Source organism: Glycine max, chromosome 13 (assembly GCF_000004515.6).
Source record: "Glycine max cultivar Williams 82 chromosome 13, Glycine_max_v4.0, whole genome shotgun sequence".
NCBI classification, from domain to species: Eukaryota; Viridiplantae; Streptophyta; class Magnoliopsida; order Fabales; family Fabaceae; genus Glycine; species Glycine max.
The window spans coordinates 41,044,164-41,066,665 of NC_038249.2; the positions used below are offsets into that span (position 1 = coordinate 41,044,164).

Genomic DNA, 22,502 nt, shown 5'->3' on the forward strand with positions numbered 1-22,502 from the left:
ATATAACACGATTTAAATTTAGATTTATTGTTATACACTTGTATTTTAATTAAAGTATGTTAATAAGTTACATTTTGATTTTAAGATAATTTTTAGTTATAATTTATTAATTTATTTTAATTAAAAAATAAGAAAGTATAAATTAACAAATCTTATAAACATTTATTAATATGTGCTCACTTATTTTTTAGTTGCAGTAATATATTAATAAATTAACTAAAAGATAAATACGTGTATGCTAAAAATTCTCATTTGTATTTAATAAATTTTAAAAAATTAATAATTTAATTATGTATCATATAAAGATTAATAAAAACCACAATAATCTAGAACCACTAAAAAATTTCTCTATTGTTACATCTATGAAGATTACCTGCATGCTCAAGGGTGCCAATCAATGTATAGGAAGCGGCACATTTAAGCATTGGTGCAAGGACAACTTAATTCGCCAATAAGCTTGTTGGGTGGGGAAGATGCCAGACAGGAAGGACCTTGAAACCCTGCTTATGTTTCTAAGCCTTTTGTTAATTGTTATCATATTCATGTATGAATAGTGAGGTTGATTTCTCCTCTTATTTTTCTCAAGTTGAATAATTGAATACATTTTTTATAATATGGTACAAAGAGATAGCTTTGATATGTTGTCCACTTAAAGGATTAATTAAATACCTTGAGGTGCTTTTGGTCTTTGTGCTGTCCACTACTGGTGATCTTATAATTAATTTATGCCCTTGATTGATTAGGGTGTGGCATATGTTATCATACACAATTAGCAAGCGTGAAATGAGGCCATTTTCCTACTTGTATCTAGTATAATTTCGTATCCACCCACAATCAGTGTTTCTTATTTCATAGCCTTCATTTAGTATATACTATAATAATTTAATGTTAGTTATAGTAGTTAGCATACCGGTTGCTCTAAGAGGTGATATACAAGAGCAACTGCAAGAGGTTGCGTTGCACTATTATAGTTACCGTTGTCAACGACATATAATTGTATGTCTTAGGCATGTGATGAAGCCATAATTTAAAATAGTGATAGACATGGCATGATACTAGCAATTATGATTATTAATCAATCAAATATTAACGAAAAGGCAAGCCATAATCCATACAATCTTGAGACCTCATCTAGTTAATAAATATTTGAGAAAGACATCATGCACCATTACCTTATCACCTTTAATTACTAAATTAAATAAATTACCCACACTACAGTAAGCTGTGAATATTTTAATACGTTAAATTATATAAATTATAAAATTTGTTCCATAATACTACCTTCGTGGGAGTGGGACCAATTCAACGTGGCCCCACGTTATCGTTAATTTATGGTGCCCTCTTCAGTGACCATATAGTACTACTACATTGCATCAAAGGCTATGATCTGGTTGGCTATTTTGAGTGCAGAATTCTAATGCGAGGGTTGAGAATCAATGAGTTTGAACCCTGTGCAAGCCTACAAAGTATTCCGATATGTTATCAACTAAGGGAATCAAAAAAGAAAAATACGAATCAAAGTCCCCCCATTTAGGTTGCAATTTGAGATAGTACTTTGCCGACCAAAAATGGTAACGTCGATGTTGTTCAAGCATGGATAAGAAATTCATTGCAAAGACACAAACACGTGAGAGCCAATTGATTTCTTAATTGTTTTGGCATCAATGTCTTAGGAGTGACATTTACTCCATTTCCATTTCAGTTATTTTGCTTTTCATAGGAAAAAAAAACATAGTTGAGCTTTAGATACTTTGGGATCTTTTTTATACTTTATTTTTTCTTACATGTATCCTTTATACTTCTTTCTTGCTCGTAGATAACACATCATGCACATTTTCAGTATCAAGATTTCTCATCTCAACCTTTTTTCCTTTTAAATACACTAACAGGTGATTTTTAATTAATTCTGATATTTTAGTTAACAATTCAATAAATCTATATTAAAAAAAATTCAATATATCTAAGTCTGTGGTAAGGCGTATTGTATTTTTTTTATAAATGTTTTTTATAATAACCTGTATAAATAAATAAATATTAAAAGAAGTTAGTGCTTGTATTTGAATTAATGTGTTCATTTAGCCTAAAAAACTCCTTTAAAATTTTTTAATTATAAATAATAATAATAATAATCTACATCTATAAATATAAAATTGAATTCTTATTATTGAGCTCACAAATGGAAAGAGATATATTGTGTGTTTGGTATTGTGTCACGTCCAGCCATAATTACATCAACTTTTCACTTCCAGACATAAGTTACTCGGTGAATCTTTAAGTTTTTACGTAAAAAACATGAATCCAGAGCTATACGACGCGGAATCAAACATACAGATTGATGATGTAGATTGATAATGTAGTTCTTAGATAATCCTCACATCTCACATTAGAAGTTAATTTTATAAGATTAATGATCTCTTAAATGAAAAAGATATATATCCATAATAACGTCGGAGGAATATCATAATCAAATGTGCCTGTGCCCTTGGAATGAATTGTCACCATCCTACAATATGTTGCCAATGATTTTATATATACGTGTATGCTCCTGCAGTTCAAGAGAAGTCACTTGTTCACTTTTAATGAAGTTATACTGATTCGAAAGAAGTTAATATTTATCAATTCAAATTATAAAATTAGATAATTTCTTATGTTGTAGGGGTTGTTATTTTTTTCTTCTGCAGATGAAAGATTTAGAGAGATTTTGATCTCAGGAATCACAAGTCTGTTTTTATGAAATTTACATGTATGTTGTTGAGATTTTTAGACTCTCTTCTTATGTGAAGTCAAGATTCATTTTATCTCACTTATTTAAGTGAAGAAGAGTCAGATTAGATGAGAAAGAGACTCATTTGTGAGGAAAAATATGTTACAAAACATTGAGAGAAGAAATTATAGTGATTTTTTGCACATCTATTAGAGAGCATTTTTTAGATTACAACTACAGATTTGGTTATGGTGAGAATGAATTTGGTTACAGGTTCTATGATCCTGTTGAGAAGAAACCTGTTAGAAGTGGTGATATGAAATTCATGGAAGACCAAACCATTGAAGACATTGATAAGGTGGAGAAGTCTACACCCAAGGAAGACAATGGTGTGGTTGATTTTAAACCAGTTCAATCGCTTATTCAGAATTTGAATACTGATGTTCAGAATGATGTTGGTGTCCAGCAACCTGGAGATAAGGTAGATGTTCCTGTTGATGATGATTAAGAGGAGCATAACATGTCACAAGATGAAAATCTTGGTGATGCTACTGAACCACCTCAAGTTCAACTCAAGAGGTCCAATAGGAAGATGCAACCTTCTAGGAGGTATTCTACTAATGAGTATGTGATCCTAATAGTTGATGGAGAACCTGAATGCTTTAGAGAGGCCATGGAAAGTGAAGAAAAAAGAAAGTGGTTGGATGCAATGAAATTTGAAGCTTGTTGTGAGATCGTCGATTTGGCGGTCACCTCCACCTAGTTGTGAGGGGAGATTTGTTGGGTTTTTTTTTTCTCCCTTCCTATGTGGAATAAAGACTCAAATGAGAAGACTCATTTTGTTTCACTTATTTAAATGGAGAAGGGTCAGATTAGGATGAGAGAGAGACTCATTTGTGAGGAAAAAACCTGTTACAAAACATTGAGAGAGAAATGTGAGAAAAAATCATTGTGATTTTCGTACACCTACTAGAAAGTGTTTTTCAGATTGTAACTGTGGATTCATTCACCGTTGGATCGAACTGATTTTTGGAAAGCATGTTCTACACATGTGATACTTCCAATTGTTCGGTTGGATTACTGAAAACTTATTTGGAGAGGAAGATAAATAGTTCACATTCTCTGTTCTATATTTTAGAGTTTCATCTTCTTGTCTCTATTGTAAGCATCGGTACTTTATTTTGATTTGACTGTTTATAGCATGTTTCAGTGCACTTGTTGGAGACTTTCTTGTGTCTTTATTGATTATAATGGAGTTATTTCTTTGATCTAGACGACCCGTGAATTTTATCCTTGTATTGAGGGGTTTTTCACTTTAAATAAATTGTGTCTCTTGTGTGCTCTTGATTTCTATTTTGCGCTCTATATTTTATTGGTGTTTCTCGGAGATTCTTGCAAGTTTCAAAAAATTTATTTCCACTACCTATTATTCTGTTATTAAGTTTGTTATGTGCTGGTCTGTCTTTTCAAAAAGAGAGTTCTAAGTACAATTTTGATGTTCAAGAAGAATAATTTTCATTATGAACAAAGGGAATTTCATGTAAACATGGGATTGCAAGGAAACTAGATGAGGACATTGGGGCTGAAGAGGAGAAAATTGGTGTTTGAACTTGTTTGTTATTTTTTAAATTAAAAAGAATTAATTTTTTAAATAAATTGTAATTTTTCGTTACTTTAATAAATAATATATACTATTACTAATAGTGTAAAGGTCCTATATTATTTAATCACAAATTATCAACTATATTGACCTTTATAATATTACCTAGCTATTCAAACCACAAACCTTTTTTTTTTCGTCTTGTGATTAAGAACAGATTTTCGTCCATGCTTAAGTTAAGGATACAAAGGGAATCGCTTTAATAACCTGTATTGATAACAAAAGAAAGGAAAATATGATACTTATTAACAACCCTGTTTGCTAGTCGAAGAATCATTTCGCGGGCTACACATCAAAGTGATCCCAAAAGTTAACTGCAATGTTCTGCAAGGGAAAAATGTGACTATAGAAAAGAATTAACGAATTTCTTTTGGGGCACTTAGAGAGTCTCTAGTCCGGTATAAAAAAAAGTGTGCTTGGATTGGATAAAGGCACATTCTACACTTTTTGACTTGTCCACTTTTAAGTGTCATACATGCCTACACTATACCATAATACATGATACACCTAATTAATTACCTAAAGCTTAGGCCATCGTTGGTCAAGTCTCAAATCTCAATGAAAAATATTGCAAATGGATACTCTAATAACATTGAAGTGAGGCCATCACAGCTTTGCTATAAGCCTGCAAACAAAACTTTGGGTTCATCGTGTAAGTGTAGTATATTATTTTCGTATTACAATTAGAATATATTAAAACAAAACTTTAGCAATTGATGTTTATATTAACAAGTAGAACATTAATATTTTGAACAATATATCCTTATTTTAAAAACAGTCTAAAAATCAAATCCTAGTAAGAAGTTGGTGTCCACTTCGAAACCTTCTAATTAGATAAACTTAAAAATACCACACGTTACTTTCAGGCATGCATACGTATTAACAATAACAAATACTACTATATATTAAACTTAAATAGTGTAGGTCCGTAAAGTTTGAATATGAGCAATTGTAGACATGTGATGAGCTGAACAAATTGCATTTGTAAAATGAATAATTGTAAATTTAAAATAAATGGAACAAACAAACGATATTTTGAATAAGCTTGAAGTTATATCAAATATGGAATATAGCTTTGATTAAGTTAGAAGAGATTAATCCATAAAATGGGAAGTGCTCAAGTCCACCGTGAGTGGGGTCTTAACGGGTAACACATGTCGGAAGGAATCCTAGAGAATCATGGATGCCAACTTTGTTTAAACCGTGTGGGCTCCATTAATTAACTCAGAATTTATAAGCAGAAAAAAATCAAATTAATTAGAAACAGGATCACATAGAGGAGCCAAACTTTTTTATATTTATTTTTATTAAAGTCTTTAGGTGGGTCGTCAATTCCATCGCCAATCATATCATGTTTTATAGATCTTTGGAATCCCAAGCGGTGGTTAACATACACCTTGGTGACCCATTTAACTAAAGTTAATATTAAATTCATTACATTATCTTTTTTTTGGACAGAAAAATTCATTACATTATCATAAATTTTAAATTTGAATTGCCAGCTTAATAATAGAATTCGACTCATTAATACAGATAATTTAATGTTCAACAAACGTTTTTATACTAAAAGACAAATTGAAATATATAACAGAAATAATTTTTTATTCTTTGTGAAGAAATTAAAAAAAAAACTCCATTTAGGACTAGAAGATACACCATATTTTTATAGTTGAGATCACAATATTTGTAAAAATAAAAGTTAATAATTACTCATTTAAAATATTTCTCTTCAAATCAAAGTTAAGTAATCATATGATATATATACATATAGTATAATAATAAATAACATTATTTTATCTTTTTATATGTTAAAAATATAATTATTTTGTAGTGTCATGCAATTAAAGATTATCGTCATGTACTTAGATCCTGTTTGTTTAAAAAATTACACTTATCTCTTTTAAGTCTCTTGTTTTTGTTAATTTAATAATACTATTTATATGAGTGGTACATGAAAATAAGGAATGTTCATGTAATTTTAAAAGAAGAAGTTAAGGTGCAAAAATAATATATAAAATTAGTATCATTTTTGAATTAAGAATAGTCTCACTAACTTAAAAGAGAACTTAGTATAATTATCTTCTTACTATGTAATTAATTTTTTTCGTAAAGTTTAGAACTAATGACTCAACATTTGAATTGAGTTGATAACGAAATTAACTATATGTTTATTTTTAATTTTCTAAAATAATATGTGATTATTTTTATGTTTAACATTTTTTTATCCGTAAGAAATCATTCCAATTAAAGATGGATAGTGACGAAGATTTACAATCAATACACGTGTTATGCTTAACCAAATGATATAGATCCCTCAGTATATTTAATCTCACTGAGTGTATGTGAAATGTTTCAAAATCAGAAGTTTAAAAATTCACATTAAAAAAAAAAAAAAAAGTGGGTGGACGCAGTTTTGGGTCTGGAAGAGAAAAAACAAAAGACGGCACATTTGTCGCATTGTTCGAACCGGATCCATCGTTTCGCATGTGAGGTATTTTGATTGGTATTTGGTAGTGTGATTGTTCCTTAGATATACTATATTGCGACGTGCCCCCCATCTTCTCATTTTTAAACAAACAACAATCCCAATATCCAAAAGGGGATGTTTTTTTGTGCATTGGGATCTGTAGGGACGATACGATATGCCATCCTATCCTACTACCCATGCTCACCTCACGAGACTCAATTCTAGGAAATGGAACAAAAAAATCAGAAAAAAGAAAAAGAAAGATGCATGGAAAATCCAGGTGAAATCTGATTATTATAGATTGCGTTGTCCATCATAAAGATAGGGATTGAGGGCTAAGCAAAAGAATAAGAATATGAATATGTGTGAGATTGTACTAATTAGAATGCGCATCATTGTCTAAGCAAACACCAAAAGGAAAGGTTTACCACTCTCACTAGGCATCAAAATGGAATAAAGTACCCAAGAGGAGGCCCCACACGGTTTCTCTACAAGGCATGTTAGTTATCGTAACAACATGAATGGTGTTATTGACTATGAGTCTCGTGTCACATGGTTCCACAATTTGTTTTTGGTCAGTAATCACTTGTCAAGATAAAGTTCACATGGCTTTAAAACCATTATAAGCTGAAAAAGAAAAAATAGTTGTGTCTATTTCTTTAATTTAACCTGTCTTTTTCATTTTTTTTTTTAAAAAGGTGTCCAACAACTCCGAAATTTTAAAGAGATTATTTTTCTTTGGGAGGGGATCCTCTAGTTTTAAACACATTTTTACCCTGGCTACTAAGACCAAAAATTGATGGGCATATTTTTTACCCTGAGTACTAAGACCAAAATTTTATGGGCTTAACTCATTAGGAGTAAGGATGGGTTTTGGACCTTCAATGAATTTTATTTTTGGGTGTTGCTAGGTGCACCCAGTATTATTGCTGGTGCACCCAGCATTTTTTAAAATACTAAAACTGCCTCTGCGCTTTTTTCGCATTTGTGATGGTGTGTGTGAGGGTGGTCCATAAATCGTACAGATCAAGTTGATCCGTATTGTTCCGTAAAAGGTTTACGGATCAAGTTGATCCGTAAGACTTTTACGGAAAAATATGGATGAAGTTGATCCGTAAAAGACTTACGAATCAAGTTAATCCGTAAGCCTTTTACGGATCAAGAGTATTTTTGTCATTTCACCTTAAGTGCTGGGTGCACCTAGCAACACCCTTTATTTTTTCTTTCAGTCCGCCGGGGATACAGATTTGGAAGAAAAAACATTTTGACTTAGTAAAAGGCCCATACATCACCCCTAACTGGAGTAATCGTAGTCCAAATGGCCCATACTAACCTAATCAAGCTCCACACCTGAACTAATTAATGTAGGCCACACCATAAAGCAAGATCTATTAGTTTAATTTTGTATATTACACGGGAATTTTTAATTTTATGTAAACTTTCAAAATTTTAATAAAATGAGAAACTGTTTAAGATAAGAAATATTTAGAATAATAAAGCATGTATAATAATTTAAAGGAATTTAAATTTGGAATACAAAGGTTAAAAGGTATGTGTCACTCTTTAAGAATAAATATTTTAAAAAATAAGTCACAATAAAAAGTATATATTCTAATTTAATACATAAAAAATTATTATTAGCATGCTGATTTTTTTTAAAGTAATGAAATGAGTTGATAAAAGGTAATCTAGAAATCCACATGGTAAATAAATGATAAACTTAAAATATAGGACGAACACTTTGGTTGGAAAAAAAAAAAGGTGCTACTTGTTTTAGTCAGTTGATTCCATTTGTGTCACCAATTTTTAACGACACAAGTCAATCCGTTCACTCCATTTGACATTGGAGTGTGAACTAACTTTTTATCTTCAAGCTTCTCTTTTCTTGTAATGTAAAGTCATTTATGTTTTCTCACCCAGTTTATTATTATTTTAAGATAATTGATTCATGATATAGTGTGTTTGAATTTCAGCTTATATAGAACCTTGAATACATGGTTTGAATAAAAACTACTACAAGAAATGACCTCTTGTCCAAATCAGAGTTAGAACTTTTCCAACTAAAATTCAAATGCTCATTCTATAAGTGTTTTTAAAATTGGAAGTGACATAAGACGTTTAATCTATCAATAAATGAAAATGTTGTTGATTTCCCCCTTTTCAACTAATCTTTGATTGAGCTCAAATAGTTTAACCACTTTACAAATCAGGATTTTGAAAAACTTCAAAATGATATATCTTAGCTGTGAAATAGTAAATTATCTTTCTTCAGCTCCAAAAAGTTATATGTATCAAGAGAGTTTAGTTTAACTAATTAAATATAATGTGCAAGTATTATAAATCTCTCTTGATACTATACTTACACTAAACATTTGATAGTTGTAAATTAATTGCATAATATAACATATTTATTGTATAATGACTATCATTTTTTTTTATTTCTTTACAAGTATTTTAAAGGTATATTAGTTTGTGTTTGTATTAAATACTTTTTATTTTTATCGATATGATGTATCTACCAACTTTATTGATATCTTTGTTGATGAATAATTTTTTAGTGAGATTTCTTCTTCTAATAACTTTTATTATAGCTTTGCATAAATATTTTTGAGTATGCGTTAATTATAAAATTTTACTACTAAAAGAGCATGCATGCTTGAGTTCGTCAGTGGATTGGGTATAACTATAAGATGATCATCATGGCACACATGTCCTGAAAGCTATAGTAAGAAGAACATAAACGATGCCCTCTGCATTGTTTTTACCGGTTTTGTTATTTAACGGGCTATTATGTTTGGGCCTTTGTTTTGAATTATAGAATTGGACATCAGCATTCCTGCAAAATGTTGGGCTTAATTTTGCCCCAAATTTCTGCTACTGTGGGCCGGAAGAGGTGAGACATTGATATTTGAGACACTGCTTCGGTATTTCAAGTTTCGATGTTTGAAGATGAAGTCTAACAATGGGAAAGCTAGCCAAGTAGTTTTCCACAGGGGGAAAGTTTATTACCAACAGCAAGCACACCGCGCCGTCGCTATCAAGAACCAACGGCGGCGACACCACCGCAACCACCACGGCGACGACATCGAAGGAAACCAATGACAAAGGCAAAACCACCGCAACAACTCTCCCTTCCAAGCCAACTGTGTCAACACATCCGCAACCAACGTTGCGGCGGCAACGACGACGACGATGACTCTCCCTTCCAAGCCAATGGAGGCAAACCGCAACCACCGTATCTTTCTCAAATCAGAAAAAAAATGCAATGCCTTTCTCAGATCTACAATTTATCATTTTCTTTTTAGTGTTTATAGTTTGTATTTGTATTAATGGAAAAATACATGCATGGAAGGGAGAGAGAGGCGCCGTAGTGCGGGGTCTGCACGAACAGTGGAGTCGCGGAAGGGGAGAAGGATAATTTACTATTTCACAGCTAAGATATAAACCGACTTCTAAAAATTCAAAAAAAGTGGTAACAATAATATATAAACCGGTGTATATTAAGAAAATCTGGCAGAAAGAGTGTATTGCTGGAAAAAAAAAAACCAGACTTCATCTCTTTGGAATTACAATCATAATTTGCGGATAAACCATACTTAGTATAGGAATATGGATAGTTTTGTTTTGTTTTGCTACTGGGGCATGCATGTTTGTTTTATATAAATTCAAATCAAATATATAAATAGAATTTCAAAATAAAATAAAAAAAAGTCGATAGCTGTTACTCATCCCCAACTATCCCTTAGCGTGTGTGTCAAGATTCGATTGTCTACATTTGTCTAAGGCTAAGGCATTCTTTATTTCCAATCTCCTTCAAACCCACAAACATACAAAATAAATTCTTAAAAAAAAAATTAATTGTGCTGTTTGGTTTAATTTTATTTTTTTACGAAGTGTGCACGAATGATGTGGCTGGTATTAAATAAAAGAAAAACAGAAACGACGATGGGTAAAAAATAATTTAAAGAACAATTATTAATAATAACTATTTTCCAATCAAAATTATGTAAGAGACAATATAGCTCTCCCTCTCTTTATCGTTTGACTGATCCTACGTCATGTTCGTAGGTTCCATTTTATAAGAAAGTGTCAAAACCACTTAATTTGCATGACCACATATATGCCTGATTATACCTTTATGGTTATTTTAGTTATCAAACGTATGTTCGCTAAGATGGGCCTGAATTCTCTTCTTAAAATGTACACACTAGTAATGGAGAGGGAAAAAATATACTCATGGAAGCACCACTGCCTCAAAATCAACATTTTTAAAAGATAAAATTACATTTTTGGTTTCTCTATTTATCTTCTATTTCAATTTTAGTCTCTCTTTAAATTTATTCACAAATTTAATCCCTTAATTAGGTTAAATCCTATAAATGTGGTCTCCAAGTTTAAGTTTGAACGTTGACAGATACATGTCGGACACATGTCACGTTTCGAGTGGATCATGAACAAAAAAATGTTAGAAATGACTCTTAGATGTCGGACACATGTTAAAAAAACATGTCACGTTAAAGTCAACGTTTCTTTGTAACAATCAATTTTAAAGCTAGACTTAGGGATTACATTTACTGAATTTGACATAATTGGGAGACTAAATTTGTGAATAAATTTCAAGGGAGATTAAAATCAAGATAGACAGGAGAAACAAAAATATAATTTTACCTTTTTAAAACCGGTCTCATAACCGAATGAATAATATACTAATTTAAGTTTAATTTAATCCTAGTTGAACTCTGATTTTACATTTTTTAATATTTTCAGTAATAAAAAAATTTAGATATGTAAAAAATTAAGATCTAAAGAATTATAAATGACTAAATTATATGTTTTATTGATAAAAATTAATAATAGTAGACAAAATAATTGATGCATATTTCAAATATTTAAATTATGTATTTTATTTATCTTAAAAATTAGATTAAATAAAAAATTAAAAATAAAAATCAAGAATACCAGTTAGATACTGGTTCTCTATGTTGATTCAACTTCAATTTTTATTGATTTTTGGATCGATTTGGTCGGTTTTTTACAGGTTGTAAAATATCTTAGTTTTAAGAGTGTTCGAATTTCCGGTTGGACGGGTTGAACTGGACGGTTCGATTTTCAAAACATCTCTCAAAATCCATGCAAAGGTAGGACTTAGGAGAAATGAATTGAAGAAAGACATGCTATTTGCTACCATTTAATTGATGGTCTTTAAATTCAATCAATATTCCAATTCAGCTTTGTTGTTCACTCTGCCCTCTAACACGTTCCTATATCCAAAGGCTATTTTTATTGACCTTTTTCCACTAATAATTTGGATGATTCTATCTTTTAGTAAGGGGCACCACTCCCTATGTATATATGTGTGTGACTCCTTTCCTCTACATGTGCTCACAGCTTGGACCGCAGTGTTGTAGGGTCAATGCATAAACAAATGCTGGAACCTTTTCCAGCTCAAACTCCTCTTATAACAGTCCTTATCGTTCCTTCATTGTGTGACTTTTAACTTAATAAATAAAAAACCTTTGTTCACTTTGAGGAATAACGGCCATGTTGGTCCATCTCCAAGTCCAGTTGCCAAAATTATATAGTAATGCCATTAAACAGGCAAATGGAATTATCTCTTTTCAAAGGGACAAAAAATGTCCCCACTGAATTGCTCATCTTATAATTCAGGAATTTAATTAATGCAATGCTCAATTCATCTTATCTTATTCGAGCTTTGGAAATGCTAGGCCCACAACCTCTTTGGTTCTCAAATTTTATTGCTTTACTTCCAGTTTTTGTGCTTTCACTGCTAAGCTTTTCTTGCATTTCTAAACAATATTATTATTCCATTCCTTCCAAATTCCGATCTCTTTTCGAACTTTCCAACGGTTTGTTTATGCATATGTCCAGGTTCATCATGCCATTAATTGTTGCTAATCTTAGATTTGATGCGAACTAGTAAGTCGTAACCATTATTTAAGCATATCTTATTATCCACCTTTTATTTATTAATTAATAGAACATAAAAAGACCTTCCTATCTTATTTTTTTCCTGCCCCTGTATAATTGCACTGCATGCAAAGCGATCTACGTTTTACATTTCAACCACTTAGCTGTACTTTCATCCCGTGAGATCGTGATACTATTATCATGTTATGCTGATTATAACCATGATGACAGATCTTATCTTCTTATATAGAGTAATCAATAATAAAACCACAGCAATCAAAACCCAAAAGCACATTGGACCAATGATTTCTGACGACAAATACTGAGAGAACCAAAAGCAGCATAGAAACCGATGCCTTCGCCTAGCTACATGCTGATCCATCGCCATGTGACATCTGAAACCAAAACTAAACAGTCTCTCTCAAACTCTCTTCCAGCTTTTTTTTTTCATATTAGTTTAATCCTCATTCAATAATTAGGCAAGAATCGGATTTCGGAATTCAAAACCCCATAACCTTAACCAACGCTGCAACGATTTTTTGATTAAATCCCCCACTTATTCATTTTTGGTGCAAAAACGAAACGCGAACAAATCTCTAGCTTCCTTCTCATATCTTATCACGGTTTGTTACTCTCATTTCTTCTTTTCTACTTCTTCACAAACCCGAATCGGAAAGACCTCTCTCTACCACTCCTTCAACGTCAGGGTAGGTTAATTGGTTTCTCTCTGTAATCTTTTAAGAGAAAATGTCAGAGCAGAAGAAACCCCCCAAAAGCAGAGTTTTCTATCTTAGAATGAAGCTCCTACACAAACAAGGGAACAAGCCTCAACAAGACAAGAACAACAACTGGTTTCACACATATTACAAATGGGTTCTCTGGCTTTCTTTTTCCCTCTATTTCTTCACTTCCTATCTCATCACCAGCAACCCCAACAACACTAACACACCAACGTCTCATGTTTCAAACTCCGAATCCAACGTTGTCCCTCGTACCCTTGTCGAATCCACTTCCAACACTCTAGGTAACACACAAAAACTGTTCAGCATTTTCAGTTAAAAAAAATATTTTTATTTTGACTCATTTCATCATTGTAGGGGTGCTGAAGAATATGAAGGTGTTTGTGTACGAGCTTCCTCCAAAGTACAACACCGATTGGCTTGCGAACGAGAGGTGTAGCAATCATTTATTCGCTTCGGAAGTTGCTATTCACAGGGCATTGTTAACAAGCGAAGTTCGCACGTTTGACCCATACGAAGCTGATTTCTTCTTCGTCCCCGTTTACGTGTCTTGCAACTTCAGCGCCGTCAATGGCTTCCCGGCGATTGGCCACGCGCGCACTCTCATATCCTCCGCCGTCAACCTGGTCTCCACCGAATACCCATTCTGGAACCGCAGCAGAGGATCCGACCACGTCTTCGTCGCTTCCCACGACTTCGGCGCGTGCTTTCACACTCTGGTAAAAAATCTAAGCCCCAAATCGTTTAAAAGGTAGTGTCTCATAAGTGTTCATAATATAAGGCTTAGTATTTCTAACGTATCGTTATTGTTTCATGAAGGAGGACGTGGCCATGGCTGATGGAATACCGAAAATTTTGAAGAACTCGATAGTGTTGCAGACATTCGGCGTCATTCACCCGCATCCGTGTCAAGACGTTGAGAATGTGGTGATACCGCCTTACGTTGCGCCGGAAAGTGTACGGAGCACGCTGGAGAAGTTTCCGGTGAACGGACGGCGAGACATTTGGGCGTTTTTCCGAGGGAAAATGGAAGTACATCCTAAAAATGTCAGCGGACAGTTTTACAGCAAGTAACCACTAATGGCCCTACTAATCATTAATTAATCTCAATGACTTTAATCAATAATCAATTAAGTAATTGTCATGCATTTTTTGTGAAGGCGAGTGAGGACGGAGATATGGCGGAAGTTCAACGGTGATCGGAGGTTTTACCTGCAGAGGCGTAGGTTTGCCGGTTACCAGTTGGAAATTGCACGTTCGGTGTTTTGTTTGTGTCCGTTAGGGTGGGCTCCGTGGAGTCCGAGGTTGGTGGAGTCGGTAGCGTTGGGGTGTGTGCCGGTTGTTATCGCCGATGGGATACGGTTGCCGTTTTCCTCCGCGGTGAGGTGGTCGGAGATATCGTTGACGGTAGCTGAGAGGGACGTGGGGAAGCTGGGGAAGATTCTTGAGCGCGTGGCGGCGACGAACCTTAGTGTCATTCAGAAGAGCCTGTGGGACCCGGGGACAAGGCGGGCCCTGCTTTTCAACAACAACAAGAAGGTTGAGGAAGGGGACGCCACGTGGCAAGTTATGGTTAGTTTGAGTGAGAAGCTGGGTAGGTCTTACCGAAGGTCTTTGGTTGGTGACCAATTGAAGAGTGACACGTAATGCATTACAATAGGGTTTGAAGTATGAAGTTGGATAAAGGAATTTTTCGTTCCAGTGTTTTCATCAGATGACAAGAATTGCTTCGTTGAGTTTTCATTTTAATCATTCTTTTCTTAAATTATTTTTTATGTAAATAAATTGGAGATTGTACTTACAGATGACTATTATTATTACATATTAAATTAATGAACAAAGGTTATGAATTTGGACAGCGAAACGATTGATTAGTTTGTATGGAGTGGGGGTGTGTCAGAACTTTACAGTGTTTTTAATGTTAAATTTGGGAAGTAGGGAAGGTGTCAGCGGTCACGAATATGGTATGTTATGGCCCATGGCTATGCTGTCACTTTAATATTTCTTTTTATCAATAGATAAATATTGTATACAAAAACATTTATTCATCTGATATTACTCTTTCTCTTTTCACATGTTAGATTTTTTTTTTTTTTTTGTGAGCACATGTAAGATTATTTTGTTATTTTTTTATACGTTTACAAATTAATGGAAAATGATTTGAATGTGTTTGGTCAAATAATTATCCGATCCATTCAAATTTGACAGTTATTAATTTCTTTTGACTATAGTATTATTTTGTTTTTGTTTAAGACAGATGACACTTCAAATAGGTTTTATTATTTATTTATTTATTTACATTTGAATATGACCGGATAATGTGTGGGAGATAGATTGGATAGACCAAATATATTAACATGTTGATTTTAATATATTATAGAATTGAGGTACAAATTTATAAAGGAATTTAATTTTTATTTATGGTCAGTATAAAGTTTTTATACTTTTAACTAATAAATAATCATTGTACTACAATTACATAAATATTAAATTAAAATATTTATAATTTTGCATATAATCTCACGTAGTTTCTACTTCATAGCGGAAGCGATCATGTATCGTTGGTGTTGGATCAGAGAGAAGTCATCGCTATCGTGTATCGAAACATGAATGAATTGAAATGGTTATGGCAATTGAAAATGTTCCACTTTTCACTGTTTCTACAGACAAGAAGGATATATATTTCACGTATTATTTGGAGAGAGTAGACTATTATTTTGTAGGATATTGCAATTTAGATAAGTCTTCGAGTATATTCTAATTAATTTCATTATTTCATGTTTATTACAGTATTTTACATGGGTCGCGCCTGATAAAAGCCTGAAATTTGCAATATAGTGGTGGGTGGGGGACATTCTTCAAATGGCTGAGCAGCCAGGCCGAATTTTTGGGCTTCTTGACCCACATTCCCACTCTGGCCCAAACTGAAAGACGGTGATTCTAACTAAAAATAAATAAATGAAAGACTGATGAAAAAAAGAAGAAATGAACCATTTAGTAGACAACTAGTCCTAGACATCATTCATCAGATCTCTTAGATTAGATTGACTTGAAAAAAAAAGCTTATAATTGAAATCAAACAAATTAAATTAAAATTTTATTTTAATTTGAATTAAATTATAATCAAATTGATTGTCAAAATTATCCTTTCTTAACCTATATTTGATCATCCTAATAAATATTTTTTTTTATATTTTTAAATTTATACGTATTTACTCTATTTTTATCTTCCCCTCAATTAATTTCGACCTTCGTATTTTTACCGTCCAACACCCTTATCATATTTTAGATAAAAATATTAAGGACATACGTAAACTTATTATAAATGAATAATTAGTTTTAAAATATTTCTATTTAGAATTTAGTTATTGCAGAAAATTATTAAACAATAGAGACATTTTTATATCTTAGGTTAAATTTTTTTACACTCTCATTTATCAAAATTAAACTTTTGATATATAAACCCATTGGTTTCTTTAAGGAATAATAAGAAATGGGGAGGCATGAAGATTGTTGCTTATTTAGTGAGATAACGTCAAGGTATAATATGAATTATGTTTAAATGAAAGAGTTAATGTTTCTTTAAAGTTACATATACTTTTTTAAAAATTAACTTTTGATTTATTTATTTATAAATTTTAAAATGATATAAAAATTATAACTTTAAATAAATTATACGAAATTATACTTTATTCATGCAATTATTTTTCTTAAAATTATATAATTTTTATAAAATTATAATTATTAATTATTCAATTTTTTTCTTTAAGAAATATTTAAATAATAATTATTTATTTTAATTAATGATATAATTTAAATTTATGTGTCAAGAAACATTATTTGAGCAATAATGCTAGTCATTGCATTGACAGGTGATAGCGTTGTGGGTTAGTTTCTAATAATTTGCAAGATTACAAAATTAAATAGTTCTTGGTACATTTCTTGTAATTATTATATTATATATACCCTCACATTGTTTAATTATACAAGGAAAATCAAAATACAAATGGAAAATGACGTGAAGCTAATAACAATCAAATAGTTAATTGCAGTGTATTTTTTTTTTATTATGAATTCAGTATGAAATATATATCAATTTTATTGATAATTAATTTTTGTCAAAAAATTTAAATGATTTTTTTATTAATGTTTTTCTCTCAATTATATTCTTTTTCATCCCAAAGATTTGTGACTGAGATTTTATTTAAGAAGAATGAACTCAATTTTATTCAATTGACTTATTGGTAAATATAGTATAATTTACGTGCAAATATTCGTGAATAACTTTATTCCAATCAAACCAATGGTTGAAAGTTTGAAGTAGGGGGTTGTTTGCACGAATTAATGAATTGCTCTCCCCCTAGAGTCTCGTTGAAATCCTAAATTCTTTCAATCATTCATGTGGTTGGCATTTCACAACGCCACAACTAGACAAGGATTAGTACCACAAAGTAATGTTTCTGATCAGATAGAAATTCAAAGCAAGAGACTGTGCAAGGTACTAAGGTGTGATTAAGATAGTTCCCATGATTTGATAGCCTTTATCTAGGGCTAATTGGTGTAAACCATGCATGATTTAAAATAATATCAAACACACATGACCGATAAGGCATCTTTTATTGGGCCAGGCAGTAGCGTATTGAATTGAGCATCATTGCCCACCATCTATTTGCCTTTCTGGCTCTATTGCTATGTCAAGTCCTCTCTTCTTGTTCCAGTTTAAAGAGCCTAATTTATATTAACTCAAAGCACTCTTTTTAATTACTCCTAAGCAATAGTTATTATGCTTTTTTTGCAACAAGGATCGCAAGCACACTTTGATTTTGTTGGTTTGCTGTTGTTTGTTGGTGGCTGCAGCTGTTCACATCTTGTGTGAGCTATTTTGCCTCCCTGTTCCTTTGTTTAATAAAATTTCCCTTTGGCCTTCCAAAAACAATCTGTGCTTTACAGTATCAATTAAGAACTTATTTCCGAATAGTTAAAAAAACTATGGTAGTCAAATTTTTTTAACCGATTGGAGAGGATCATCATGATCTTAATTAATTTTCAGAGTTGTGTAGATAGATTGCTAAAACTAAAACAGTAGTAAGATTTTTCTTAATATTAGGAAGGAAAAGTCTATCCACATTACTAAGTTACCTTCATGGTATCTTCTTAAATTGGGTGGGTCAGTATTTGTCTTTGTTTATTTATTATCGATACTTGTTTATCATTTCTCTCTTGGGTGCCTTTTCCATGTTTAGTTTATCCTTTTAGCACAATGAAACGGCAGGCCAGAAATTCATGGACATAATATAAGGATGTACTTTATTCTCAATATAGTCATTGTAGTTGGCATGCAAATTCCTAAAGTAACACTATATTTGGCAGGACAGAGTTTAGAAAGAAAGAAATCTAAAGAAGAGAAAACACCAAAATTGAATTTTATTCTCTCTTTTAGCTATGCAAAGGGATATGGGGAGAGAAAAATAAAAGTTGTAGCAGAACCCATACACGGAAAAGAATTTTCTCGATTTTTTATAAAAAGAAAATTGTACAAATATTATGCAACATCTGTTTTATTCTTTAAAAATGATGAATAAAAAACTATAATTTCGATATGAGAACAAAAATATTTTATTATATAATATTATTTTCTTTCTTCTCATTTTTTTTATTTTAAATCAAATAAATAGCTATAACTTTTTTTTTTCTTCACTTTTGCTCTGCTTTATACAAACAACTAAAATTTCACTTTTTATATTTATTTTCTCCTCTCCAATTTCTTTGTAACTGAATTTTTTTTCTTTTTCTATTTTTTCCGCGTTCAAACAAACCAAAATTGTCCTTGGCACGGGCATTCTACCGACAACAGCAGAATAGAACATTAGATATTATTTTATTCATGAACTCACAGATTGAATGATTAGTTTGGTTGTCCAATTCAGCAACAAAAGTCCATAAGAAGGTTCTTTCCAACGGCTTACTTTCAGAGGGACAAAGGTTCCTTTTCTCATTTCTGCTACCTAAATATTAGGAAAGCGTCCAAAATCCAAATAGATTGATTTATTTCAACAGGAAAAGGACTAAAGTAATAGTGCAATCACAATTACACAAACAACAAAAGCATCCCAATCTTTTGTGGGGTACAAACAAACCAACACAATTACATAAACAACGAAAACATTTCAATCTTTTTTGAGGGGAACTTGGACGCTCACTGTTGTTGCAATTACACTTAGCATTAGCAAACCATCACAAAATCCACCCCCTTAATAAACTGTTTTGGTAATATGTGAAAAATAACAAATAACTTTGAAACACACCAACTCTTGAACCAAACTAATTAAGTGCATGCTTGGATTTCAATTGGGAAAGCTCAAAAGTAATTTTATTTGCAAAGCAACAAATTATTCCTTTTTCATTCTGTATTTGCAATTGTGTATAGAATTTTATAAAAATATACTTTCCCAATTTCAATCCAAATATAGCTTAAAACCTTAGCATTCTGGAGTAAGTGTATGGTCTCTTCCAGGATCATGGCAATAGTCATAGACCAAGTAGTTGTTTTGGACCCATTGCATTGCAGAAAGTTGCTGAGGGCTTAGGCTGCCATAGCCTGGTGGTGAGGGAGATGGTGGCTGGCATGAGGTTGAAGCTTCAGTGGTACAACCTTGTATTTTGAAGTTTTTGTATCTACCAAAGAAGGGTTGGTAATTATAATCAGCTTTGTATTTTCCTCCCTCTGTAGCCCATGAAGATGCATCCCATATTGATCCGTACACATACATTTCTCTTGAGGGGAACGTGGCATCACTCTTCCTAGGATAGCTCCTTATTGGGACATCATCCACTAAAAATCTGCATATATTGTAAGATAATTCAACAACTAAAACTAGTAAGCAACATGCAAAATCTAGATATTGTAAGATTTTATAATAATCAACCTACTCCCGTGAAAACTACATTTCCATCCCATAAATAAGCTATGAATGATTGAGTGACGAAAAATAAGCTACATGCACATTTTTTTCTCACTTTGACTAACATGATTAAAGGTTAATAGGTATATTTTAAAGGGGTCGACAGTCCATTATTGTATAGAAATGGTCTTTTCAGTGAAATATTTTAACCAAGGCTTAGTAATTTCCTAATTGGGCTGGATGGTTGTTGATAGTTATTATACAAAATAATTATTCACAAAAAAAAATTATGTAGTGCATCTTTGTGAAAATTACATGATCTCACTGGGTTCCCACAGAATAGCATAGTTGTGAAAATCTTGTGTTGGGTCGAACCAAAGGTGAATCCTCATCTCTCTCCCTATAATATTCCCATCTCCACTTCCTCTGACGTATACGTTTGTCTGCAAGACATATGGCTTATCCGGCGTGGTACCAAGGAACTCAATGTCTATTTCATCATGGTGTCCTGGGTAGTCTTGGTTGTTTGAAAGCTACAATTCTCAAATGAAATAACAAAGATAAAGGATGAAAAACTGTACATAGTAAAAAGATACTATACTATGAGCTAGATTTATAGATTAATCCTCACGTATAAAGATGTTATGACTCCTGCAGTGTAACCTGGTTGAAGCTTAATCGCAGCACCAAAGTATCCAGACCGATAAGAGTGAAGTGACTTGAATCCACTCCCTGTGTATCAAAAGTAACTAGTAATAGTGAAAGAACAATTTTTAATGAACAAATAAACAAAGAAGCATATGTAGTTGAATTTTTTACTTTTTTATTTGTGGGAATAGAAGATAATGTCAGAAGTTTGCAACAACTTATGTACCATTACTCAATCAATAACTGAGCTAGACCCCTTCACTGTGTAGTTGGATTTAACTATTGAAGTTGGGAGTTTATGTGAGACATTTTTCATACCTGAGTAAGAGTCAAGCCAGATTGTTAATGAGTCTTGGTCTAGTTTCTGATGCTGAGGTCCCCAAAGGTTTCTAAATCCCTCACCAAAGCTAACGGGACTAATTTTGGAACTAGGGTAGTAACCAGGTGAAGGTGGATCCTGAGAAGTACTATAACGAATCATGAGTGAGAACAAAAGAAGAGAGAAGAGAGGAACCATGTTGAACAAAGAGGAAGTTAACAATGGCATTTTAGTGATCAGAGTGGCTCTGCTAAGATGCAGGGTGGGACACAAAATCAAAGAAAGGGGTAGGTAGTTGGTGCTCATGAAGAGTATGAGTACACTGTTAATATATAGAGGGATTTGGAGGCCCCACAGTTCCAAAAACGGCGGTAACTTAGTTGAATAAGGAGTTGAGTACACGAGGGACTAAAGTTTATCAGGTTTGTGATGATAAACAAGAGGGGAAAATAGTTCAATCTTTGGTGTGTGCTTTTTTTATTTTCATTTCTTCTAGGGAGGGAACTTCCTTTTCAAGTAAATAAATGTTAGTTATGCTTGGTCAATAGGGAAGGAGAGGGAAAGTTGGAGGATGAAAGACACCTTAACGGTTACCTCCGTTACATTTATTTGGTGACCTTTGAAAATGTGACAAAGATGGCAGAGAGAGCTTTAGACATGAAGGGTTCACCTTAATCAAAAGCTTTAAATGCTATCATACAACACTTGGACAAGGCATATGATAAAGAGAAAAACGTCCGGAACTTATGTTTCGGGGGATGTGATGGGAATTAGGATAGGATATATAGTTATATATCTTCATAATGACTCATCAATGAGAACTTTCTTGGGGTACTTTCACACTTTCATTCAATATTTTCTCGCAACTGTGCAATAAAGTTGTTATGCTAATGAAGTGAGTAATAGTATTCTTACAAATATGAAATGAGTAGTATGGCATTCTTACAATTGACTTTTACAACAACTTTACATGCATTTTTTTTTATCTTTATCTCTAGTTTTTACATCACTCATTTTATCACAAATTTTCCTCTCTTTCCTTCCCATTATCATCCTTTGAGTATAAATTGTTGTTATATGGCTCGAGAATACCAAAACCTGAAACAATAAATCAATGCATTTACAAACTCTGTT

General features: G+C 32.4%; 2 protein-coding genes across 2 annotated transcripts; one reads left to right on the top strand and one right to left on the bottom strand.

Moving 5' to 3' along the window:
- The first annotated feature begins 12,927 nt into the window (after window positions 1-12,927).
- LOC100807050 (probable glucuronoxylan glucuronosyltransferase IRX7) lies at window positions 12,928-15,971 on the top strand. Its single transcript, XM_003541934.5, has 4 exons — window positions 12,928-13,783; window positions 13,857-14,218; window positions 14,319-14,569; window positions 14,660-15,971. Exons 1-4 carry the CDS (start codon window positions 13,507-13,509, stop codon window positions 15,144-15,146), a joined length of 1,377 nt encoding a protein of 458 aa, XP_003541982.1. The 5' UTR covers window positions 12,928-13,506; the 3' UTR covers window positions 15,147-15,971.
- A 3,702-nt stretch (window positions 15,972-19,673) lies between these two features.
- Window positions 19,674-21,672, bottom strand: LOC100796768 (probable xyloglucan endotransglucosylase/hydrolase protein 32-like). Its single transcript, NM_001253222.2, is given in 4 exon segments — window positions 19,674-20,339; window positions 20,717-20,934; window positions 21,033-21,133; window positions 21,368-21,672. Coding segments are annotated over 4 exon segments (909 nt in total). The 5' UTR covers window positions 21,597-21,672; the 3' UTR covers window positions 19,674-19,978.
- Window positions 21,673-22,502: the final 830 nt, after the last annotated feature.